The 24,381-nt window shown below is 60.9% G+C and overlaps 2 protein-coding genes across 4 annotated transcripts; both read left to right on the top strand.

Annotated features, from left to right (window-relative positions):
- The first annotated feature begins 972 nt into the window (after positions 1-972).
- Positions 973-21,484, top strand: PIK3R2 (phosphoinositide-3-kinase regulatory subunit 2). 3 transcript variants are annotated; one of them, XM_064469256.1, is made up of 16 exons: positions 973-1,096; positions 7,930-8,653; positions 12,171-12,263; positions 12,793-12,855; positions 13,914-14,045; positions 14,238-14,439; positions 14,756-14,841; positions 15,142-15,247; positions 15,353-15,451; positions 15,575-15,755; positions 15,990-16,115; positions 16,396-16,538; positions 16,738-16,914; positions 17,187-17,258; positions 17,480-17,650; positions 17,940-21,484. In XM_064469256.1, exons 2-16 carry the CDS (start codon positions 8,314-8,316, stop codon positions 18,130-18,132), a joined length of 2,184 nt encoding a protein of 727 aa, XP_064325326.1. In that variant the 5' UTR covers positions 973-1,096; positions 7,930-8,313; the 3' UTR covers positions 18,133-21,484. The 3 variants fall into 3 exon arrangements, with proteins under 3 accessions (XP_064325326.1, XP_064325328.1, XP_064325327.1); XM_064469258.1 differs by lacking the exons at positions 973-1,096; positions 7,930-8,653 and adding an exon at positions 10,926-11,149; XM_064469257.1 differs by lacking the exons at positions 973-1,096; positions 7,930-8,653 and adding an exon at positions 11,132-11,174.
- A 693-nt stretch (positions 21,485-22,177) lies between these two features.
- On the top strand, positions 22,178-24,261 carry IFI30 (IFI30 lysosomal thiol reductase). The gene is made up of 7 exons (XM_064469548.1): positions 22,178-22,392; positions 23,163-23,342; positions 23,421-23,495; positions 23,576-23,671; positions 23,753-23,905; positions 23,989-24,057; positions 24,134-24,261. Exons 1-7 carry the CDS (start codon positions 22,258-22,260, stop codon positions 24,197-24,199), a joined length of 774 nt encoding a protein of 257 aa, XP_064325618.1. The 5' UTR covers positions 22,178-22,257; the 3' UTR covers positions 24,200-24,261.
- Positions 24,262-24,381: the final 120 nt, after the last annotated feature.

The following is a 24,381-nucleotide window of genomic DNA, read 5'->3' as shown; positions in this document are numbered from 1 at the left end:
CCCTGCTCGCCCCGGGCTCTGCTCACCTGGCAGGCGGGGAGGGCTGGGGGGCTGTGGCCCTGTCAGCAGCACGTCTGGCTCCCGGGCCCGGGCTGTGGGTGCCTGGGGCAGGGTGCGGTGCCCGGTGCAGCACCCAATGTCGGCAGTCCCCGGTGCCCAGTGCAGTGCCCCCTGCAGCACCCAGTGCAGTGCTTGGTGGCCGGTGCAGCCCCGCTGCTGTGCGTCATGCCCGTTACAGTCCCGGTGCTATCCTGGTGCAGTCCTGGTTCTGTCCCAATGCCCCGTGTGTGCAGTCCCGGTGCAGTGCTGGTGCTGTCCCAGTGCAGTGCCCCGTGCCCCGTGCAGTCCCGGTGCAGTGTCCCATGCCCCGTGCAGTCCCAGTGCTGTGCCGGTGCTGTCCCGGTGCAGTGTCCCATGCCCCGTGCAGTCCCGGTGCCGTGCTGGTGCTGTCCCTGTTCTGTGCCCCATGCCCGGTGCTGTCCCAGTGCAGTGCCCAATGCCCGGTGCAGTCCCAGTGCTGTGCCGGTGCAGTCCCGGTGCAGTGCCCCATGCCCGGTGCAGTCCCGGTGCTCTCCTCGTGCTGTGCCCCATGCCCGGTGCAGTGCCGGTGCGATGCCCCGTGCCCGGTACAGTGCCGGTGCGGTGCCCCACGCCCGGTGCAGTGCCGGTGCGGTGCCCCATGCCCGGTGGAGCCCCGGTGCGGTGCCCCGTGCCCGGCGCAGTGCCGGTGCGGTGCCCCATGCCCGGTGGAGCCCCGGTGCGGTGCCCCGTGCCCGGCGCAGTGCCGGTGCGGTGCCCGCTCCGCTGCCCCGACCCGCCGCTAGGTGGCGCCGCCGCGCGCGCCCTCGCCCCAATTGGCCGATGGCGCCGGGTCCCTTCGGCTCCTTCCGGAGCTGCTCGGGCGGGGGGCGTGGCCGGAGAAGAGGCGTGGCCTCCGAGTCTTCGGACAGTTTCGTTCTTCTCCGTCAATTGTCGGGTATTTCCGGGGCGGGCTCGGGCCGTTCCGGCGGTGTTCGGGCCCTTTCCCAGGCTGCCGCCGGGCCGGGAGGCAGGAGCGGGCTGGAGGCGAGCGGCGGCGGATGGGGCCGGCGGAGAGGTGGGCCGGGGCCGGGGCCGGGGCCGGGGCCGGGGCCGGGGCCGGGGCCGGGGCCGGGGCCGGGGCCGGGGCCGGGGCCGGGGCCGGGGGAGAGTAACCGGGACCGGCGGGGAGCGGGGGGCCGGGGTCGGAGCCAGCTCCCGGGCCTGGAGGTCGGGTCGGCGCCGGGACCCGCGGTGATCGCGGCCCCTCAGCGTGAGGCGCCCCGGGGTCCCTGGCTCGGAGCCCCCCGGGCGAGGCTCTGCCCGCTCCCCGGGGTCAGCCCCGGGGCTGTCGCCATCCCCCTCCCCGTGGTGCCATCGCGGGGCGCCCCGCTGCCAGGGCAGTGTCACCCCCCGCGCCGTGCCGCCCCCGGGCCGTCTCTGTCCCCCCGCCCCGAGGTGCCAGCGCTGCCCCCTCCCTGCGCCCCCCGGCCCCCCCCCGGGCTGTCCCCACCCCCAGCACGGGGGTCTCTGTGCCATTCCCCCTGCAGCGGTGCCAGCGCAGGGACCCCGCCTTGGCAGGGTGCCTGGGCACCCCCTCTGGGTGCCAGGGCCGGGGAGAAGCAGCCTGTCGGGGCTGCACGGCTCCAGCCCGGCTACGGGCTCGTCCCCCCCGCGGTTCTGGCCCGCAGACCCCAGGCTGGGGTTGGATGGCCCAGGAATGCGCCTGTCCCCATGGATGTGCCAGAGCCCGGACCGGCGTGGCTGTGGCTTTTCTGGCTCTAAGTCAGCGGTGCCCCCAAACCCTGGCTTTGGGATGGTGGCCATCCCACCTCTTTCCAGGGGATTTTGTGCCCTGCGTCTTTTCTAATGCTGGGGACGTTCCTGAGCCCCTTGAAGAGGGAGATTCCCATGGTCGCGTACTTCCCAAACTGAGGGCTTGTGTTCAATGGGAAATAAAAGCTAGGGGGGAGAATCCTGTCTAAAATGAGTTCTGCAAGAGCTGCAGAGAGCTGGAGTGGCACTAGCATCGTGCCTTTTGGCACCCCTGACTGGCGTGGCAGGGGAATGCCCGCCTCTCTTCTCCATTAATGCATGGCTTTTATTTCCCGAGCAGCTCTTGGAGCCACTGGGGAACTGGCCCTGTGACTTTGTGAGAGCAGAGAATGGAGACAGCTGAGTAAATATAGCCTAAATCACTGCTTTCCTGGCCATTCCCCTGCCCTTCCCTAACATGCGATGGGCTGGTGTGTGTCCCCGAGGCTGGGTTGGCCTCTGCTCTAGTCATCGACTCTTCCATGATGTGGGAAAGTCCAAGCGATGGTTTGGTTTCTTTGGTGACTCTCTTCTCTGACGTGGGCAGACCACACTTTGATCTGCCCGTGCAGTTCATGGCGAGGCTTTGGTCCTCCTAAAGGTGATCGCTGCCCCAAACCCTCGGTTTTTAACTCGCTAAAACAAGGTTTTAAGCACACAGGAAAATGCTTTCTGCCCGCAGTTGGGTCTTGCTGGACAAAAGCTCTGGGTTGGAAGAGAAACCGCGGCTCAGCTGGAATGTGGCGAGGAGCAGAGTGGTTTGCGGAGACAGTTTGGAGCCGTGTCAGAGCGCTGGCGCTTCGCTCCGAGTGCTGGGGTGTGTTTACAATGAAAAAGAGTATTTATAATATCGAGGGCTCTTTTAATTCCTCTGGGAATATCTGGAACCGCAGCTTGGAGCTAAAGTAACCGAGTAATGGAAGATAAAAAGCAAACAGAGGAAGGGACAGTGGATTTCTCAAGTTGGAAGGTCTTGCCTCTCTCAACCAGTAACCGAATAATGTTGGTCTGCTAACATGGTTACTGCTCACCTTGTAGGCTACTTCATGTTGTTGCTGCTCTGTGCAGAGCTGCTAATAAATCATCATATAAATTCCAAATACCCCAGGGAATATGATTTTAAGCAAATGAGTTAGCAAGAGCAGTTGGATTTTTTTTAATGTACTTATTTTTTTAAAACTGTAATTTTTGAGGGAAGTAGCCAAAATGCAGATCCTCAGTTTGTTTTTGAAAGGAAAAAAAAAAACCAACCCCAAACAACAACAAAAAACCCTAAATCCTGCCTCATGAATGCTCCTAAAATAGAAGTAGTGTGTTCTTGCTGCTTGGGCGCTGGTGTAAAGGGAGCCTGGAGCAAAGGGATGGTGCTGGTGTGGGGCACTTGGTCCTCCCCTCCTCGGTGCCGGTGTGTAAAAGGCTCTTGCGATGAGGAGGAGAAAGTCCCTGAGGCGGGTGAGACAGGACGGGCTTCAACTGAAGCAAGAAAGTCCGATGTCAGGAGAAACCCTTGGGACAATAAGAGAAGTCTTGGAGTAGGTGTGCAGATTGCCTAGATGCTCCCAGGTTGTCCAGCCTTTGAGGAGGAAGTCACTGAGACCTCCAGTTGTCTCAAAAATGAGGTAGGTATCGGTCATCCCAAGGCAGAGATTTATTAGGCTCCTCGACTCCCTGCTAACCATGTCATTCACTTTTTCAGTGAAATGTTTCAGATATTCCTTCACAGGCTTCAGTAAATAAAGCAAAATATTTAATGAAACGTAAGCTTGAGCAGCCAATGTTCTGTGTCCTTGGCAAAGCGCAGCTGGTGGCCACGGGCAGGATGCTGATACTCCTCCGGCTCTGTTATCAGCTGCATGGGAAGCATTTCTTGGTGAGAAAAGAGGTGAAAATGGCCGCTGCGATGCGGTCGTTCTCAGGACAGCAGGCCTGGCTTGGGCACGGCTTATGGCATAACTCGGCTCCCCTGCCGCTCTTCGCTGTTTGGAGGGAAATACCAGCTGGTTTGGCAGCGCTGTGGCCATTGCCAGCCCGGGAGCGTGAACCCCCGGCACGGCTCTGGCTCTCCCCCCTCCTCTGGCTACTTCCCATGGGGCAGCTGGTGGAACATGTCCAGCCTCGCTTCCCACCCACCCCAGCTCCCTGCGGCCTCATCCTGCTCCTTCCCCTGGGGCTCGTCGTGGCATTGCCACGTCCGCCACGGCCTCGCTCGGTGGCTCAAGCCTTGCAAGTCATCGTTCAGGCTTTTCGGCGAGCCCGGGAGAGAGCTGGCCCAGGAAGCTGCCCGCAAGCGCAGGGGTTTGCTGTGCTGTCTGTCCCGAATTATAAACCAGGCGTTCCCAAGCTCTCACCCACTCCACCCTGGTGCTGCTTGGTGGTTCAGGTACTTGTGGGCGCAGCGTGACCCACGGCGTGCTCAGCACCGCCGGCTTCTGCCACTCTGGCAGGGTACAGGGCCAGCAGAGCTGCCCTGGCTGCATGGGTCAGGAGGACTCTGATGCACCAGCAGTTGTCACGATAGGGCACGATGTGGCAGGCGGTTCCGTGCCCATTTTTATTTCCATCCCTAGTTGCATTGTCCTATTTTCTCTTTTTCTTAAAGGTAAGGTTTGTTTTCAGTGTTCGTAACCCATTAACATGTAGCATTTTACAGTTCAGAACTGGATGTGGTGGTTTTTTGCTCGCTCAGGATCTGGTGTAACTTGGAAGGATTTGAGCTCTGTAGATTGTTGTAAGCGTATTCTTCTTTTAAATATTTTTTATGCATTCTTTTGCCTCACTGGAGGGAAAGTAACACTCAGTCTCGCTTCGAGTCAAGCTGCACTTTGAACTGCGCTTGGAACTGGCTTAAAAAGCACAGGAACCACATTTGAAACGTTAAGATGCTTTTATTTATGTGCTGGGCACACACAAAAAGACTTGTAATGTGTTTTTTGTTTCAAACCGATGTATTAAACAAAGAAAGTATTGACAGCAGTTAATGAATCAAGGGATTGTTTCTGGGCGCTGAGATAGATTTACCAAAGGTATTTAGATGTCTGATGCATGGGATTTTCAGAGCAGCCTAAGCAAGTGCTCGCCAGCGCGGACACACGAGGTTCCTCTCCAAAAGCCGAGCGAACCTGGAGCCGGGCCCAGCTGAAATCTTTTGGCAAGCTGCTCCCTCTCTCTTGCACACGCAGAGCCTCGGCTCGGAGGTGTGCTTCCAGCCGACAGGCTCCTGCGTGTCCTGGGCTGTCAGCGCTGCCTTCCCCAACTCGCATTCCCTCCAAAGAGCTGTTTCGGGGCTTTGGGAAGCGTGCGTTGCCTCTCCCCAAAGACGCGCCGATCCGCTCAGCTGCTCTCTGTGGGGCGCAGAGCTTTCCTGCGGCGGCTGCCGTCCCGCACACGCAGCTCGGCCTGGGAAGCTGCTCGCTGGGTCGGTGGCAGGACAGAGGACAAGTGTTTCCCCTCGAGAGGACAGCGTTGGTGTTAGCCGTGTGGATTTGGGTTTCCTCGGGGGCTCCTCACCCCCATTCGCGGGCACTTGATCCCCGTACGGGCTGAGTGTGGGGAGCGCAGGTGAGGCTGCTCCAGGACCAGGCTGGCTCTGAGTATTTTTTGTGTGTGCTCAGTGAATTTGGAGAGCAGAGTGGCACAGAGCTCTGTGTTCCCACCGCAGGGAAGGAGGCTGGAAGGCGTTGACAGAGCAGGAGCTGTGGGACCTGCTCTTTGGAGACATTTGGTGCTCTGAAGCGACTCTCTCCTCTTCCCACCCCTCCGTGCAGGTCTGCTTTTATAAAAGCTACTGAACAAGTTTGCCAGGGCTGAGCGTTTTGTCCTTCCAGCCTCTTCGGTTGCACCGGCTTGTCTGAGGCACCTGGAGTCAGGGCTGGGATCTGCAGGTGGAAGCTGGGGACGTGCCTGCGGGGGACCATCGACCCCACTGGGTTCGGGTTCTGCTGCCTTGGGGTGCGTTATGGGGTCTGTCCTCTCCAGGAGGAGCGGGAGCTGCCGGCACCTCTTCCAGCAGGCAGCGGCCGCTCGGGCCCCTGGCAGTCAGACAGTGCCCCCGGCACTGCCGACTCGGCTCCTTCGGACCATGACAGGCAGCGTTCAGAGGGGCGAGGGGCAGGCAGTGAGCCTGGCCATAAATCTCTCTTTATATTCTGGATTATGAAGTAATATTTTCCTGGCTGGGGCTGGTTGGATTGGGGAAATGCGGGCTTTGCTGCGAGTTCCCTGCGGCTGCCGTCCCAGCGCAGTGGGAGCTTGCACGGCAGCTGTGCTGGGATGTGCTGCTTCTCCCAGAAACGTCCCCACTCCCCAGGGTCTCTCCGTGAGTCCTGCAGCCTGGTGTTGCTCCTGGAGGTCTGGAGAAGCTCTCTGCTAACCCGGATCAGGCTCGATCCTGTTCCCCACCCGCCGGAGCCTGGCTGCAAGTGTCCTACCTCCCTGAGGGCAGCGCCTGCTCATTCATGGCAAAGACAGCCCGGCTGGGACGCTTGCCCGAGCTCAGGCAACAAGCGCAGGCCCTGGCTGTTGCACAGGCTTCATGTGCCATGGCCTTTTTGTGCCTTTCTTCTTTGTCAAGGGAAGGAGCCCGCAGCGTGGTGCTGGGCTGGAGAGCCTGGCTGCAGAGAGGTAAAGCCGGCTCTTCACAGGGAACTTGCACTGACCTTGGACTTTCTGGTAGCATGCAGGGGTGGTAGCACGTGCAGGAGGAAAGGGGGGCTTGAAGCTGATGTGAACTGCATGTAACGTGTTGCTGACCCGAAAGGGTTATTTTAAAATACTGCAGATCACCAACATTAGTGCCTCTCGCAGAGTCCAACCAGCGGTCGGAGCAGCCTTGGCTTTGTGCCACGCTTGGTTGTGCATTGACCCCGCTGGGAAGGGTGCCCTGGCTACGTTTGCCTCCTCGCCTCCCTCTGCAGAGGCTCCCGCAGCCCTGAGAAGCGCCTTCCTGCTCGCTAATAGTTTTCAGATGAGACTCAAGAGTTTGGGCTGGGATTGGTGGTTTCTGGGCCAAAACAGCTCAAGCCATTAATAGGACCTGCAGCATTTCAGCAGGCCTAGGGTGTCCCTGGGAAGGCTGGTTTCTGGTTGCACCGGTGCCTTGTAGGTCCGGTCCTTGGTCGCACGCCATGGCTGCGGGAACTGGAACGCTGAGATTTGCCTGGGGGAGGTGGAAAACTGGCCTGTGCAGCCAGGAGGGGATGGGAAAAGAGGACGTGCTGGGCTGGTGGGAATGCCCCAGCTCACACATCCCTTCAACAACATGTTATAACCCAGGTTTGTTCTTTTTGGTGGATTTCTGGGCAGGGCAGGCAGCATATTCTTCAGTTTCTCTCTGAATAGCTGAAAGGCAGTTAACAGCTCGAAGCAGACTTCAGGGCTTCTGAAGATTATTTTAATTCATCTTACCTCCATCTCTGTGAAAAGAACCCATGCCCACACTTGATGCAGTTGCTGCTTTTGAAAAGTTCAAAAATTTACTTTGCTCAGAGCAAAGCTTTGAAGTGCTGCTCTGTGGGAATGGCAAAAGCATCTCGAAAGCCTTTCGCTGAAAGCTTGGTTAACCTACATTTGTGGGCAGCTACCTTCAGAAAACGACTTTGTGGAGGACTGCATGGGGAGATGTAAAGGTGAACTGTGAAATTTAATCAATTTTACAAGGGAAGGTTAAATCTGTTTGTTTTGCTCCTGTTCAGAGCCTCCAGCTGGTGGTTGCAGGGTCACCCTTTTCTGTATGCAAAAGTTCCTGCATAAAGGCTGTTTTGTCCCACTTGTTGTCTTGTTGTTTGCATAAGTGCTGCGAGGAGGGTAAGCTGAAGAAGCAGGAGTGAACCTCTTTAAGATGCAGAGCTGTTGCCTGACTCTAGCAGAGAGGAGGTGGCATTCCTGCCCAGAGCCGCTGGCTCCTCTCTTGCTTTGGGGAGTGTAAATTGGTATTAGCATGTCCTGGTTGGATCCAGGGCTCAGCATCAGCTGGTAGGTAGGAGAGAAACAAGTCCTGCCTCTCTCAGCTGCTCAGATAAACCCCTAGTTTGAATGTCAGTGTCTTGGGAGGGTGTGGGGTGCCTGGCTGTACAGTGACAAGTCTCATTTTCTTTGCAGGTGCTGGAAAGGGAGACGTAGCATGCCACGCCGTTCAGGGCTGGAAGCGTGCTGTGCTTTTGCCCCCCGGACTTCAAGAAACCCTTTTTGGTGAAGTGGACCCTGATCTCCTGTTTCTTTGCTGCATGCCCGCTCACCAGTGCTGGATTATGTTTGTCTCCTTCTCCCTTTGCTCCATAATTTGGTTGAATCGTGGTTTCAAGCTAAGGAAAAGGGGCTGCACCTAAGCGCGCCGGGGCACCCGGACCAGGCTCCTGGGGTGCTGGTTCACGCAGAGACGTTCAGAGTGCTGATGGGGGAGAGCTGCCTCTGAGTTCCCTCCTCTCCCGCCCGAAACACGCTGCCTTGCTGCCGTTCAGAGCCCTTCTCCCCACAGCAGAGAGGATGGGCAGCACCGATGGGTTCCAGTACCGCGCGCTCTACCCCTACCGCAAGGAACGCGAGGAGGACATTGATCTCCTGCCTGGGGACATCCTGGTGGTGAGCAAGGGGGCCCTGCAAGCCTTGGGCTTCAAAGATGGGGATGAGCAGACCCCCAATCAAATCGGGTGGATCCTGGGTGTCAACGAGCGGACCAAGCAGAAGGGTGACTTTCCTGGCACATACGTGGAATACGTGGGGCCGGTGAAGATCTCTGTCCCTTCTCACCGGCCCCGAGTGCAGAGACCCCTGCCCGCAACACCAGGGGCCAGCAGCTGCCGGCTGCAGGAGGCTCTGGAGCAAGGTAAGCCCTGCTGTCTGCTGTGTTGCTCCGAGACACCTCCAGTCCCGGCATGCAGCGGATGAGGGTGTGTGAGTGGCTTTGCAGGACTGCCGTGAAGGCCTCGGCTGGGCAGCGCTGGATTGCACTGCCAGCAGCGGTGTGGTTGAGTTGCCTGGGAGTTGTGGGCTGATGCTTGGCTGTGGCCAAAGAAAATCACATTGTTCTTCCAGCTTATCAATCTGTTTAGCAGAGCTTCTTGGGGTGAGCCTTGTCCTGCTCTTACCTCTGCAAGATCCTTCTCTTTCTCTGGCCCATGACCAGCCAGGATCCCAGCAGTCCCTGGTCCCTCTCCCTGCTCTGCTGAGGGTTTTGCCTCGCTCCCCTCCCTTTAGGAATAAGTCCTGACCTCTCCCTGCCTCTGCCTCTGCAGCGCCCGGGGCATTGCTCCCTGCCAAGAGCCGCTCAGCCCCGCTGAGACACACAATTACTTGTCTCTGGGCAAGAGGAGAAAAGTCAGGGTCTAAAAGAGTGCTTCCGAGAACTGGAGCTAATTGCTTGTCTGCCTGGCACCCGTCCCTCCCCGCAGATTGCAGAGCTCTCGCTGGGGCTGGGCAGTCACCGTCAGGCAGGGCATGGGCCGTCCTGCACCTGCGGCTGCCTCCCAGCTGGCACCGGGCTTGGCACGGACCTGGTCTGGGAGCTGGGAGAGCTGCCGTGCATCGGCACTGCCCGTAGAGCTGTGGCAGCTGCCTTCTCTTTGCCTATTTTTTTGCTCCCAGGCACATAAACCCTGTGGCAGGGGCTCAGCAGGCCTTGGGTGCTCTGAGATTGCAAACGGGTTGCAGCGACACTCTGCCTTCCCGTGCCTTGCAGAAGACCTCGTGCTGGTGCATTCGGGAGAAGGGTCAGCAGCAGGAGCTGGTGGGCATCAGAGTACGCTCCTGGCTGGCAGTCCTGCATCTTCGCCGTCCCTCTCTGCCCGGGAGTCATGGCTATCCCACAGATGCTTCTAGCTGTGTGAAACATCTCTGGGGTCTTAAGGAATGGAGCCCCGGTCTCAGAAACCAGGGTGGTGGGGCTGGGTGCGTGGCTCCCCACAGCTGCCTCCCAAGTTTCTGCTCCCAGAGCCGGAGGGGCGGCCCCAAGAAACATCTCCGCAGGGTGGGAATGCGGCCGGGCCGTGCGTTTGGGTTGGCAGCGAGAGCTGCTGACCTGAGTCATCCACTCACAACCTGCCTTTCCAAGAAAGCAGCTCCTCTTGGGAGCCTGGGGCATGCTCTGCGGTGGATGCGTCGGCCTTGCCTGCATCCAGCCCTGCGCTCCCTCGGGGGCTGTATTTATACCTTCGTGGGCGCTCTCCTCCTCCTCCTCTTCTCAAGCAGGGCTTGGTGGAGGTGTGTCTGGGTGGTCAAAGCCACTGCCCTGCGCAGGGGTGGGGATCTTTGGGATGTGGAAGAAGATACGTGCCAAAGCTCCTGACGCACAGAAAAGACACTGTTGGGAAAGAAACCAAAAGCCAGCCTGTTTGCGTCCTGCCTGGGGATGGAGCAGAGTGAGGGTCAGGTACCAGGGCAGATGAGGGGGGTGCCAGCCCTGTCCCCGTCCCCTGTGCGTGTACCCCACAGCCCACCTCCACCAGGCCCAGGTGGGGCTTGCAGGGTGGCAATTCAAACACCCAGTGACATCTTACATGCAACCTGCAGGGATGCTGGTGGGGAGACACATTTTGCAACCGAGAAACTGTCTTTAAGACAAGCCTGTGTTATTTCTTTGTGGTCTGTGCTTTGGGGGGCACAGAGATGGCTCCTGGCTGCTCCACAAAGCTCATACTGGTGGCATTTCTGCCCTGTTTCCTGGGTCCTGCCCTGGCTGGCAGGGATCCCTTAGCCCCACAGCATCACACATGGAGCAGGGCCGGTGCCACGGCTGTCACGCAGCCCCGGAGGAGGGCTGGCCCCGTACCGTGGCGAGACCCAGCGTGTTCTGCCGGTGAATTTACGAGCTGCCGGTGTTTGCCTTCCGCAGAGATCACAAGCGGAAAATGTGGCTTGGAAATATTTCCGCAGCTGCCCCGGCCGTGCTGTGAGCAGCCTTGTTCACGGCGGCCCAGCCCAGAGGCCCGGCAGGCTCAGGAACCGCTGCTGGCTCCAGCACAGGCTGCCTGATAAAAAAAGGCAAGCTGCTGCCTGCTGAAGCAGCACATTCCCGGCCGGGCCACGTGGGCAGCGCCAGTATTTACTCTCCCTTCAGCCTTTCCCAAGGGTCAGGCTCGGAGCTGCCAACCTGGCCGCTTGCCTGCAGCTTCGCCACCCTGACCAGCACCATGCTGGGCCCCTTTCCGTGCCCAGGAGCTCTCTGGTGGGGGATAGCCCTTGCAGAACTGCTGGGTGCCTGCCCCCCTGCCCTGCTCTGCGGCTGCTGAGTTGAAGCACCAACATGAGCTGCTTCATCTCCCTGTGAGGCTGTGGGTGCAGGAGGCTCAGCTGGGTGCAGAGTTTCAGCTCGCTGCACCTCATGGTGAGACCACACCGGGCGAGTTCAGGTCAGATCCATGACAACAGAGCTGTGTTTCGTAACGGGGAGCAGCCTTTTGGCTCTGCCTCCCCAGAGTGGAGTGTGCTGGGTGCCCTCACTGACTGTGGGCTCCCCAGGGTCTGCACGGTGCTGTGGACCTGCCTGGAGGAGCCTCCTGCACCGACTGGTGCTCAATTGGAAGCAAGACAGGGCCTGGCACCACTCATCCTTCGGCAAACCTCCTACTGGCAGCTGCCCAGCCGGGCCTGCATGCTCCTGCCCCGGCATGCGTCACCCCTCCAGCACAGGGAAGGGGGGGTGCCCAGAGCCGGGACCTCAAGATCTTCTGGAGGTGACAGTGAAATGCCACCCGGTGTGGGGCTACAGATTCCCCCGGGAAGGGGGGACCCCAGTCCCGTGCCGCAGGCCGTCTGTGCCCTGTAAGAGCTTGCGGGGAGGCTGTGGGCTCGCGAGGAGGGGGAGGCAGAGGGCTGGTTTCCATGTTAAACGAGCAATCAAGGGCAGGAATTTGCTGACATGGCGCTCTGTCTGAATCGCTGGATTAATCACAGCTCACCACTGCGAGCGAGCTCCCTGGCTGCGCTCCTCCACCAGCACTGCACAGCCCCTGTGCTGGGCAGGGACTGAACCCAGCCTGAGCTCCAGGAGCCTTGGTAACCCCTGCACTGCCTGCCCGGGGTGCCGGGGTCCCCAGGGAGATAAGCTCTGCCTCCTAACCTCTGCATGGAGCACTAGGGATCCCCCTATGTACGCACCATCAGGGGCTCACCAAAGCTGAGCTCAACAAGTGCTGTGCTGCTTTCTGGGCCAGCTCACAGGTTCCCTGTGGCCTCCATGCGGTGTTCGCATGGGCTGTGGCCTCGTGGCAGGGGCCACGGCTTTTCTTGCTCTCAGACGCTGCCGTTGGGAGCAGCGTTGGTTGTGCCCCAGCCTGGCCCCACTGCAGAGCATCTGCTGGGGGCTGAGCTGGGGCTGACCCCTTGTCTCCCTCCCTCTTCCCCAGGGTCTCCTCTCCCGGACTTGCAGGAACAGTTCAGCCCTCCGGAGATTGCGCCGCCACTGCTGGTGAAGCTGGTGGAAGCTATTGAGAAGAAAGGTAAGGGAGGGAGGCTGAGCACCGAGGGGCTGATACCCCCCAAAACCCCCAGCGAGGGCAGAGGGGGAGGCAGCTGTCTTTAAAAGCTGTTGGCGTTGGACTGAGCTCCATGGGACATGCAGGACACAGCTGCCTGCAGAAGGGGGAGGGCCTCCTGCTCCTCCCTGGCTTGAGTTGCTGTTCCCAAAGAGCTGGGCTTGACCCTGCTGTGCCCAGAGGCCTGGGGCGAGGGTGCTGGGTCTGCACGCAAGATGCCTACACGCCCCTGGATGGGTGCTGGGGTTTGGGAAGCGCTTCCACCCTGGATCTGTGCCATGGGGGAGAAATGGGGCCACTGCACCGGCTGTCCTGGGGGCCAAGGGGGCTGCAGCAGCATCTGCAGGACGTTGGCTTGGACAACATCCAGGCCTGGTTAGCCGTGCCGCAGCCATTGCCCGGCCAGCGTGCGGCTGCCGGGCTGGCACCGAAACGGTGCGTGCGCTGGGAGCTGCACGGCTCGCAGCGAACAGCAATGTCCCCGCTTCCGCAGGGTTAGACAGCGAGATGTTGTACAGGACATCTGGCTCCGAACTGAGGCAAGCGCTGAGAACCGGTAAGAACCAGCTCCGCGTGGTGAGGAGGCGAATCGGCTCAGATGGAGGAGATTAGTGGATGTGACAGCGCCAGCAGTAATGCAATCCAGGCCAGGCTCGCCTGTCCCCGGCAGTTCCTGACTCCCAGCACGCTGCCTATGGGGCTGGGCTGTCCCCGTCCCGACACATCCCCATCTTGCATGGAAGGGATGGGAGAGAGTGGGAATTCCTGCTGCTGTCCGTGGCCTGGAGCAAGGGGATATGGTGCCGGCTTGGAGGCTTGCAGGCCAATGAGTGAGCGCCTGTGCTTGTCTCCCCCTGTCTCTTCGGGGTGCCCCGCTCTTGGGGTGCTCTGCCAACAGGCTGGCGGAGGCTTCTCTGGCTCTGTCACACCACTAATAAGCAGGAGAGGATCTTTCAGCTCAGCTTGGCGGCTGGAGCCTTGGCTCCACTGTGCCGGCGGCTGATGTCTCTGCCGGGGAGCCTTCGGAGCTGTCTGCCTCTCGGCTGGGCTTGGGCCTCATCCAGCACGGCGCTGGCTTGTCCCTTTCCACAGACGTTCTTGCAAACCCCAACTACGCGGTGCTGTCAGCTCTGGCCACGCTGCTTTCGGGGCAGGCTTTATGTGCCGCCCCGAAAGCCTGCGCCTTGCATTCATGGGGCGACATGAATGGTTCGAGGGGGACATTTTCCCCCTTGGCTGGTCAGTCTGTGCTTGTCTCTACTAGCAGCAGGGAATAAAATTGTCACACAAATCGTGCGTGCCCACAATTCCTGTGGTAGGGCTCAGGGCAAAGGGTGGGGGTGCCCAAAATGACCTCCACCCCCTCTTGGGGGGGACCCGCCTGGCTTCCTAGAGCCAGCTTATTTCTGGGGTGCAGCGACCACTTCCAGGCATCCTCTGTTGTGTGGGCTGCTTGCCTGCCTGAGCTCCCTCATGGTGCTGGGCTGCTGTGTCGCGTGATAGCTGGCCAGGTGGTGTGCGGTGGTCTCTGGGGTGGGTGCTGGCAGCACCAGAGCTGCCAGCTGGGTGCCCGGTGCTGTGCCTGCCACCCATGGCAAATCTGTGCCCTGGCAGATTGGACCCTGGGCGACCTGGAGCCCTTCGACATGCACTCCCTGGGCGAGGCGCTGCGAGGCTACCTGCAGGACCTGCCCTCCCCTGTGGTGCCGGTGTCCGTACACGGAGACATCCTTCGCATCCTGCAGGGTAAGGGCTTCCCCTGGCCGCGCTTGGGAGTGGGTGGCTGGGCAGGATGGGGTATTAAAATAAATTCTGTCCCTATGGGGTCTGGCACACAGGCCCTGCTGCCGACAGTGCTCCCACGCTGTGACGCAGCCGGAGCGTGGAGAGCGGTGCCGGCTGTCCCAGCCTTTCCATCGTGTCTTGTTCTCTCCCCAGAGATCCCCCAGCCGGAGAATTGCCGGAAGCAGCTGCTTCTGGCCCTGGAGTCGCCTGCGGTCCCGCTTCAGAACACGCTCACCCTGCAGTTCCTGCTCCGACATCTGGGGAAGGTATCGCAGCAGGCTGAGAGCAACAGCCTCCACCCTCGGGCCCTTGGAGAGATCTTCGGCCCTCTTCTCCTCCGGCTGCCTGGCGCCAGGTACGTGAGGCTCTCGGGTTCCGGCCGTGTACCAAGTGTCAACCGCTGTGCCTGCCAGGACGAGGAGTCCAGCCTGTAACAGCAGGTCTGCCCGCAGCCCCTACCTCGCCTTGCGTGGGGTTAAACCGCTGGCAGTACACAGAGGTGGGACTCAAAGCCAGGGCAGGCCTTGCTTCTGTGTCAGCCTGGGATCTGGCAGCTGGGCTGTGTGCTGGGGAGAACCAGCCGACCCCGGCTGCCCCTTTGCCCAGGGGGCATGGGAGCAGTGCCAAGTTCTCCCCCGCAAGCACTGATCTTGGCTCCTCTCTCCCTGCAGCCCAGAGCTGAGCCCTGACTTCTCTGTGCTGTTTCTGGAGATACTTCTGCAAACAAAGGAGCTGGAGCCGGAACAGCTGCCTCCAGGTACTGAGATGCCCCGTCCTTGGGGCCCGAGGCGCTGGCGTTTGTGCTTCATGGGTGTGGAGTCTCTGCTGCCTGGGAGCAGGTTGCTGAGGGTGTTTCTGTAGCCCAGCTGTGCCTGAGGCTGGCTTGAGGCGCTCATCTGCTGCTGTAGGTGTGCCTGGAGCAGCTTCTGGCAGCGTGGTGGCCAAGCGGGGCTTCCCAGGACGGCCATTGCAGGGAGGGGGACTCAGTGCTCTGAGGGATTACCTGTGAGGAACTGGGACTTGGGCTCACCCTCCTTCAACCCTCCTTCTCTTACAGCCTTGCCTCCAAAACCACCTAAGCCAAAGCCCAGCGCAGCCAGCTTGACCAACGGGAACAGCATGCCCTTGCAGGACGCTGAGTGGTACTGGGGTGACATTTCTCGGTAAGGGGGTGGTTGGCAGCTCACATCCTGGGTGCCCCGTCCACCAAGTCATCTAGGGGAGCTCTGGTTGCACCTCACAGGCCATGACAATCATGTTCCTCACAGGGAGGAGGTGAATGAGAAGCTACGGGACACACCGGATGGTACCTTCTTGGTGCGCGATGCCTCCAGCAAGATCCAGGGGGAGTACACGCTCACGCTCAGGTAGGGTCCTCCAAGAGCCTCCGCTGCTCTGGGGTAGAGCTGTCGGGCACAAGTGATGGTGGCTGTCTGGACACCCAGACATCAGGCTGGTGATAAGTGCCCTCCTTCCCCTCCCCACTACAGGAAGGGAGGCAATAACAAGCTGATCAAGATCTTTCACCGGGAGGGGAAGTACGGCTTCTCAGAGCCTCTGACTTTCGGCTCGGTGGTGGAGCTCATCACCCATTACCGGCACGAGTCGCTTGCCCAGTACAACGCCAAGCTGGACACCAGGCTGCTCTACCCCATCTCCAAGTACCAGCAGGTGAGGCCCATGCCACAGGGGGGCAGCTGGCCAGCACAGCCTGAAACAGGGGCATTTGCTCATCCATCCCTGGCCCTTTGGTAGATGACAGTGTCCCACCCCTTCCTCTTTGCTGGGACATTGCTTTTTGGGGTGATGGGGGGCTGGGGGGGTTTCATGGGACTGGTTGCCTTGCTGGGGGGCTGCTGTAGGGCAGAAGCAGGTCCTGACTGAGGCTCTGTGTGTGTGTGGCAGGATCAAGTGGTGAAAGAGGACAGCGTGGAAGCCGTCGGGGAGCAGCTGAAGGTCTACCACCAGCAGTACCAGGACAAGAGCTGGGAGTATGACCTGCTGTATGAGGAGTACACACGCACTTCCCAGGTACGTGGGCGCTGCGTCCCCCTGGGCTGCCCTGACATCCCCTGAGCGCTGGCAGCCGCACTGCTGTGCCTGGAGGAGAGCAGAGAACGGGCACCCTCTGCCCCGTTTGTCTGCTCCTGGACTTGAGGGGACTCCCCAGAGAATGGGCTTTGAAGCGGGAGATATTTTGGCTGCAGCAAGGACAGTGCTGCTTTGGGGAGGGGCAAAGAGGGGGATGCGAATGGGCACAAACCTGCCCAAATGCTCCCCCTTCGTCAGCTCTCCCCTCCTTTCTCCTCAGGAGCTGCAGATGAAGAGGACAGCAATCGAGGCCTTCAATGAGACAATCAAGATCTTTGAGGAGCAGTGTCAGACGCAGGAGAAGTGCAGCAAGGAGTACATCGAGCGCTTCCGGCGGGAGGGCAATGAGAAGGAGGTGCAACGGTGAGGACGGGGGTTGCTGGTGGCCTTCCCTGCCTGGGGAAGGGCTCTGGGGGCTGGAAGGGTGATCCTGGCCCAGCACAGAGCCGAGGCATGCGCAATCCTTGTCTCTCTGGCAACGTGCTGTGGGCTCGAGCTGGCAGGCTGCCTCCTTTGCCTCCCCCACTCTGGCTCACAGCCTAAAACCCCCTCCTTCTCCCAGGATCCTCATGAACTCGGAGAAGCTCAAGTCTCGCATCACAGAGATCCACGACAGCAAGATGAAGCTGGAGCAGGACCTGAAGAAACAAGCCTCGGAGAACCGGGAGATCGACAAGCGCATGAACAGCCTCAAGCCAGACCTCATGCAGCTGCGCAAACTGCGGGACCAGTATTTGGTGTATGTAGTGCTTGCCCCCGCAGAGGGCTGGGAGTGGGGCCCTGATACCCCTCCAGCTCAGCCCGGAGCGATCCAGCTGGCTCCTTGAGGGTTTTGGGGCTTGTCAGACCGGGCTTGCAGGCTGCTCGGTGCAGGAGCAAGCCCTGCAGCGTGCAGCCTCGGGGCGCAGCAGTCCCTCAAAGGGGATGGCTGCTGCCCTCTGGTGATGGCTGCGCAAGTGGTGTCTGGGCCGGGCGCGCTGCCTGCACTGAGCTCTGCCTCTCCTTCCCCAGGTGGCTGACGCAGAAAGGTGCCCGGCAGAAGAAAATCAACGAGTGGCTGGGCATCAAGAACGAGACGGAGGAGTGAGTGTCCCTGTTTGTGGGATGCAGGGGGCTGCAGGAGCACAGGCTGCGCAGCCGATTCTGCCTGCTCTGGGGCGGCGGGCAAGTCCCATCTCCCTGCCTGGGAGCTGAGGGTGCCTTCCCCGCTGGAAGGGGTGACGGCAGCTAGCAATGGGAGGGGAGATGTGGGGGGCCATGTGCCCAAACCAAGGGGGTCTGACCCTGCCTGTGCTCGACTGCAGCCAGTACTCGATGATGGATGATGAGGAGGAGCTGCCCCACCATGAGGAGCGGACGTGGTACGTGGGGAAGATCAACCGCTTGCAGGCAGAAGAGATGCTGTGCGGCAAGCGGGACGGCACCTTCCTGATCCGTGAGAGCAGCCAGAAGGGATGCTACGCCTGCTCCGTGGTGTGAGTACCCCCAAACAGACGTGGCGGCGTGGAGCTGGCACGGGTTGTGCTCCCGCGTTGCTCTGCCCTTCTCTCGCCAGATGCTGGAGGCTGGTGGAGGCGTCAGCTGGCAGGCTGGGCTTCCCCAAGGTTTCCCGTCTGCCTCGGCTCCTCCTGCCAGGGCCAGATATATCTTTGGGCTGCTTCGGTGACACCCGCTTGTGCTCGGCTGTCCCTGTCCCAGCGGGGCTCCCTCGCGCTGCGGGGCTCTGGTGTGCCGCTGACCCGTCCTCCTTTGTCTCCCTGGCAGGGTGGACGGTGACACCAAACACTGCGTGATCTACAAAACGGCGACCGGCTACGGGTTCGCTGAACCCTACAACCTCTACGCCTCCCTCAAGGACCTGGTCTTGCACTACAAGCACACGTCCCTGGTGCAGCACAATGACTCCCTGAATGTCACGCTGGCTCACCCGGTCCTTTCCCAGCCGCCAGCCAGATGAGCAGCCCGTGCACAACACAACAGCTGCCTTCAGCTTCTCCCCAGGGCGCTGCTTTCTGGCTCTGGACTCTTGCACCCTGTATAGTTGAGTCTCTGTGCTCCTGCCCCTCCAGAGCCTCTGAGATGTCTGTGACCGTTCCTGGTGTCTCTTTTGGTCAGTAGCTGAAACCCATGTTGGCTGATGGGACAAAAAGTCTAGGCTGTTGACTCCCAGTGGGCTCCAGCCTCTAGGAGGTGGGATCCAGTTGTGATTGAATTGCTGTGGGCGAGCACAGCCCCCTCCCCTTCCCCAATAAGCAGGTCAAATCCCCTTCTTGCTGGCAGGTTGCCCCGCTACGCATCACTGTAGAGCTAGATTCCCGATTCCTTGGTGCGCTACGGCGTCGGTCACTGCCGCGGCCAAGCGGCTGCGAGCGCCGCTCTGCGTGAGGGGCTCCCTGCCTGGATGCTGGAGGAGGCTCCGCTGAGCAGTTGAGCATGTGCATCCTCCACTCTCGCTTCCTTCAGTGGTCTTGTGGGCTGCAGTGGTGTCTGGTACGAGGGGTGCTGCTCTTCCACGCAGAGACTCATTTGGAAAGTAGAAACCCTGTCCTCCGCGGGGCTTCTCAGCCGAGGTCTCCACTCCGTGCTGTGCCCCACCTCACCGTTTTGTTCCCTGGTGTCATAACCACCTCTTGAGTGTTGCTGTCTGGGGAGGGAGGATCCAGTTAGCGATGAATCTCTCGCCTTAGTTGTGCCAACTAAGCTGTGAAATCCATGTTGGTACCCGTGTTTTTCCCGGCAGAATCTGTGGGGGACACAGCTCGTTGTTTCTGGCTGTCTTCGGTGAATCTCTGCAGACGTAACCCATTTAAGCTAACTGTAGCTCTGTAAATACGGTTCTTTTCGTAATTGGCTGCTTACCTAGTGTTTGCTGAACTCCCACTATGATACGCAAGCGCGTGGGCAGCAGCTGGCCAGGCTGCTGCAGACTCGGGTCCTGCCAGCTGAAGCAGGAGGGGGCCAGAGTCCGACACACGCTATGAGCCCTACTCAAAATGAAGGACCTCTCTGCTGCAGGAGGATGGTATATCCGCTGGGCCAAGGGCCTTAGCACATAGAAATGTATATGCATGACGTCGAACTATGTATGCAAAGCACTTATAATCATGAGTACTGTATGGGGACTTGGGGTGAAAGAGCTGGGGGTTGCTGTAGTGCCCGTCGCGGCCGCTGGTGTGGGCAGGGCTTGTTGTGTCTTCTCACATAATGCTGAGTTCAGAGGGCTCGAGGGCGACGGAGGTGGCCGTGGAAGAGCTTTAAAAGTTGAGGCCGTGGTAGCATTTGCTTTACTGGGTTATCCTGTCTGCCTGGCTTGAAGAAAGCATTAATTGTCCTCTTGATTTGTCGGAGAGGCCCCTTTCCCTTTTGGAGGCCGCGTCCTCAGGACGGGCTGGTGGATGCTGTAGGCTTTGACGCTTCTGCTTTGTGTTGCGACTTGGGCTGCGCCGGATCTGCAGGGTGCTGTGTGTGCTCTGCCTGTGTCCTGTCCTCGACATGCCGTCTGCATCAGGGACCACGCTGTCCCTCCTCCCCCGGTCAGCTCTGCTGCTCGCCTTGCTCCGGGCTGGTCCCCAGATCCTTTTGGATCTGGGATTGCCAGAGCAAACATCCCATTCCTGTTGCTTGTGGCAGTTCTCCTATGCTCAACTGTACAGACCCCATTCCCTGCTCTGCATGCCCCCTCTGGGCCCTGGGCTATGTTTTTTGGTTGTGGTTTGTCAGTGTTTGGTGCTCTGAGGATGCGGGGCAGCAGTGCTGTCCCTGAGCCATCGCAGCTCGGGTGCCAAAGTGCCAGGGAAGGGGCAGGCGAGCGGCTGGGGGGGGGAGCTGCGGGGCGCACGGCCCCGGAGAGGCTGCGTTTGGCTTTGAGGTTCCCTTGGAAAAAGCTGTTGGGGATAATTAACAGAATAGTTTGGGCTCAGACACATGAGAGATGAGAGTAGGTGGGAATGGAGGAGGGAGGCCCGGCACTCAACAGCCCTCTCTGCAGAGGCCTCCTGGGGTCTGTGGGGTGGTTGGGGGGGGCCACGCCAGCACCCCAAAGCTTTCTTCTAGGCTCCCACACCGGTCGTGGCAGCACATTCTTAGCCTGGGGATTCTGTGCTGGTCCTGCCCTGGTCCTGCACTTGTCCCTGCACTTCCAGCATAACCCTGTGCCACGAGGCAGGCTTCAGGCATATGGGATCCTCCGGCTGCTTGCCCCACAGGGGCCGTATCCCCCCACCCCACCAACGTGAGCTCGGGGCCAGTCTTGCCGGGGGTAGGGTTTGCTCCCGGCTCATGCCAGGGCCTGCCGAGCATCTGGGAGAGTCGGCTTCAAGCCGTCGCCTGCCGACGCTTTGCTTGGTGCGTGTCCCAGCTCTGGTGGCTGGGGAAATTCCAGCTTCTCGTGACGGTGGGGTTTTTTTGTCCTTTCGGCTGAATTTCTGCTCTGCTCCCCATGCTGTCCCTTCATGCCACCCAGCTGGAGGCTCTTCCTCCCCAGGAGCGTGGGCAGCTCAGCGTTGAGCACAGAGTGGGTCACAGTCAGCCTCTGCATCTTCCAGCACTGCCATTTCTGCCCACTGGCACCCATCACCGTGGCCCATCCCTGACGGGCCTCTGCTCGCAAGTCCGGTGCACAAGGAGGAAAATACCCTTCCCAGGGCTGCCTTTCCCTAGCGGTGCTTGACTTTGCTCCTGAAAACGCAGCTTTTCCCTCCTCTCTCCCTGGGGTGGAAGCCCAAGCCCCGAGCTCCCTGCCTGCAGCGCAGCTCCCCCAGAATAAGCTAGTTGTGATTTGTCCCTTTGATGCTTTCGCTCGTGCTGTTCGCCCCACCGGATGAACCCGGTTGCGATGTGTTTCGAAGCCCTGGGCTGTGCTTTGCTGCTTGTGACCCACCCCCACCCCTCCGTGTCCCCCAGCCCAGCCTCGCACCCGCAGCCCGTGGGTGCGACGTGGCCGTTCCTGCTCCCCGGGGCACAGCTCGGGTCTTGTCCCTCCGTGTCCCAGCTCGGGATGCTTAGTGCTCCCCCGTGTAAACCCTCCCCAGGGCTCTCATGTCACCAGCTGCTTTGTGCTCGGAGAGGACGTGGCGGCCGTGTGAGTGCTCCTAAGATATTAGTTCCTAGGTATATGCAATAATAAATAACTTGCCACTTCAGCTGTTTGTTACCAGCAGTAGTTCTCTATGCTCTTTCTGTTGATGTTTACTAATGTAAACCCAGTATTTGTTACTGTAAGAGGATTTTTTTTTTTTTTTTGTACGGTACTTCCAAAAAACCCACAAAAACCCACAAAAAAAAAAAGAGAAATAAAGAGAATTAATGAAGTGGCTGTGGGGATTTTTAGGGGAGGGTGTTTTAGCAGGGGAGCGGAGGCGGGAGGGTGTTGGGGCTCTGCGCCAGCTCCTGGGCTGGGTGCAGGATGTGACCCATCACCTGGCTGGTGCTGAGCTGTGCCAGGGCTCTGCGCCCCGGTCTCTTGCAGGGCTGGGGCGTGTGGGGGCGAGCCCTGGGCGCACCGGCCGGTTGAGGAGGTGGCAGCTGAGCCCAAAGGGGTAAGAAACAGCCGGAAACAGTGGCTATAAGCGGCAGGGGAAGTACAAGGTTCCTCCATGCTCGGCCCCAGAAATGAGGCCAGGGGGAGGTTTTGGGCAGCACCTGCTACTCACAGCCAGAGCTGCCAGCCCAGGGGTGCTTTGGCACCTGTGCCCAGCCCAGGGGGGCTCCGTGGGGGCCCAGCAGACCACAGCGGGGGCCTAACACTGAGCCACCCCCCTGCCTGTTTGGGAGACGCCGAACGCGGGCTGCTCGGGGTTGGGTTTCTGTCCCCGACCTGTTGCAACCTGCAGGGAAGCGGCAGCTGCCAGTGGGGCCGGGGCGAGGGGCTGCAACCCCAAAGCCCCGATTCGGGGCTGTGGCCCCCAGCGGGACAGCGGGGACAGGGTGGCAGGAGCCGGTCAGCCCCCGTGAGTCAGCAGCGTTGGCGTCACATGAGGAGGCCGGTTGAGCCGGGCAGGAAGGGCGTGTGGAGGCGGGCGCAGCCAGGCTTTAAAAGTCCTCGCGGGGACAGGTTTTGCCTCCGCGCCACCCCACCGTCCCCATGGCCCCTGCGGTGCCGCTGGCTCTCCTGGCACTGGTGGCCCTGCTGGCCCCGGGGCTAGGGGTGGCCTTCCCCAGCTGTGACTACCCGGTCCACCTCTGGTGCAGCTCACGGGAGATCGCCGTCGCCTGCCAGGTCAGAGCCACTGGTGCCAAGGGCTGCCCCGGTCACCCACCCGCGCTGGCAGCCCACGGAGGGCAGGGCCACCCGGCACACGGGGACATGTCCTGCCAAAACGGCACGCGCAGGGCTGGGCGCCCGCCCGGCGAGCGGGGCTGGGGTGCGCGGGGACGGTGTCGGGGCATCACCTGGCCGCGGGACCTGGTGCAAGTGCTGGCTCCGAGCATCCCTGCGGCACAGGCTGCCACGCCACAGGGATACTTGGAGCCCGTGTGCTGCGCTGGCACCACAGCACTCCCCAGCATCCCTGGGGAAGCGCCGTGCTGCAGCCGGACCCCCAACCCTTCCCCAGGCGCTGCTGGCACTTCTGCTTTTTTAGCATAAAAGAGCTTTTCATCTTATTCTGCCCTGAACATCCCTGGACAGTGACACTGCTGCAATGGTGGGTCCGGCAGCGCCCCGTGAGCCCCACGGGTCTGCAGCTACCACCCAGCAGTGGGTGCTGGGCTGTACCCCTACCCAGGCTTGTCCCGGCCAAACGGATATGTTTTACCCCAAAATATTTTGGGGAAGTTCCCATGGAAATCCCCTGCTCTGCATACTGGCAGCACACGGGACCCTGAGGCTGCAGGAGGCCCCTGACTGCTCTCACTTCCCTCCAGCCCAGCACACCCTCATCCTTCTCCTGCCCCACATCCCAGGAGCTCTGCCCCATCCCCTGCAAATATGGGGGAGGGCTGCAGCTGTACACCCTCCTGCACACCCCAAAACCTTCCCGCACGCAGGCGGAGAGCCGCTGCGCCAATCTCTCGCGCTCGGCGGCTGCCCCCGTGGAGCTGACCCTGTACTATGAGAGCCTGTGCCCAGCGTGCCGTGGGTTCCTGGTCCAGCAGCTCTTCACCACCTGGCTGCTGCTGCCCGCTGAGGCCCTGAACATCACCCTGGTGCCCTACGGCAACGCCGAGGTAGGAGCTGGCCCGAGCCGGTGCCGCGGGTGCTCACCCCAGTGCCGCCAGCCCTGCTCAGACTGGTTGGTCCTGCAGGAGAAGATCGTCAGCGGGAAGTGGCACTTCCAGTGTCAGCATGGCCCGGAGGAGTGTTTGGGCAACATGATTGAGGTGATGGTGCCAGTCCCTGTCCCCACAGTGAAGGCATGAGGGGGTCCGGCGGCCCCTCACTGCCCACCCTGTCCCCATAGACCTGCCTGATGCACGAGGCCAAGAACTTCAGCACCTACTTCCCCGTCATCTTCTGCCTGGAGTCGGGCAGCTCCGTCACCAAGAACCTGGAGGCCGTACGTCCCCGTCCCCCGCGCCCCGCCACGGGGACGTCCCCGTCCCCCTGACCTCCCCGTGTGTCCCCCCCTCCCCGGCAGTGCCTGCAGATCTACGCCCCGCAGCTGGACAAGGACCGCATCGCCGCCTGCGTGCAGGGGGACACGGGGGCCGCCCTGATGCACCGCAACGCCCAGCTCACCGAGGCGCTCGACCCCCCGCACCAATACGTGCCCTGGATCGTCATCAACGGGGTATGGCATGGCAGGGGACGGGGGGGACACCAGGGCACCGGGACGCCCCCTGACCTGCCCCCTCTCCCCCCTCACACACACAGAAGCACACGGACGAGCTGCAGGCCCAGGCCGAGGCCTCGCTGCTGGGGCTGATCTGCCGCCTCTACCAGGTGGGTCGAGGGGCCGGCGGGGGCTGGGGGACACGCCGCCGTCCCCACCGGGGCTCTACCGGCCGCTCTCTCGCAGGGGAAGAAGCCCGAAGCCTGCGGGGGCCCGGCGGCCCCGAAAGCCCTGAGCGGCTGCAGGCGCTGAGGGACGGCGTGGGAGCACCGAGCAAGAGGCGAATAAAAAGGATGGTTTTGATGGAAAAACAAGAGGCTCTGGAGTGGTGTGGAGGCGGGCGGGGAGGGGGAGGGAAGCGGGGAGGCGGCGGCCTGCGCGCCGCCGCGGTGCGGGGGGAGAGCGGGAGCGGGGCCCCCGGCCTCCGCGCCGGT

Source organism: Phalacrocorax carbo, chromosome 19 (genome assembly GCF_963921805.1).
Source record: "Phalacrocorax carbo chromosome 19, bPhaCar2.1, whole genome shotgun sequence".
Taxonomy (NCBI): domain Eukaryota; kingdom Metazoa; phylum Chordata; class Aves; order Suliformes; family Phalacrocoracidae; genus Phalacrocorax; species Phalacrocorax carbo.
This window is presented reverse-complemented; position numbering and strand designations above follow the sequence as displayed.

Excerpts from the sequence above, each read along its gene's own strand:
- IFI30 (XM_064469548.1), top strand. The coding sequence starts at position 22,258 with ATGGCCCCTGCGGTGCCGCTGGCTCTCCTGGCACTGGTGGCCCTGCTG. Across the intron at positions 23,496-23,575 it reads GTTTGGGCAACATGATTGAG|ACCTGCCTGATGCACGAGGC; the intron begins GTGATGGTGCCA and ends CTGTCCCCATAG. Across the intron at positions 23,906-23,988 it reads CCTGGATCGTCATCAACGGG|AAGCACACGGACGAGCTGCA; the intron begins GTATGGCATGGC and ends TCACACACACAG.
- PIK3R2 (XM_064469256.1), top strand. The coding sequence starts at position 8,314 with ATGGGCAGCACCGATGGGTTCCAGTACCGCGCGCTCTACCCCTACCGC. Across the intron at positions 15,452-15,574 it reads GAGTACACGCTCACGCTCAG|GAAGGGAGGCAATAACAAGC; the intron begins GTAGGGTCCTCC and ends TCCCCACTACAG. Across the intron at positions 16,539-16,737 it reads AATGAGAAGGAGGTGCAACG|GATCCTCATGAACTCGGAGA; the intron begins GTGAGGACGGGG and ends TCCTTCTCCCAG.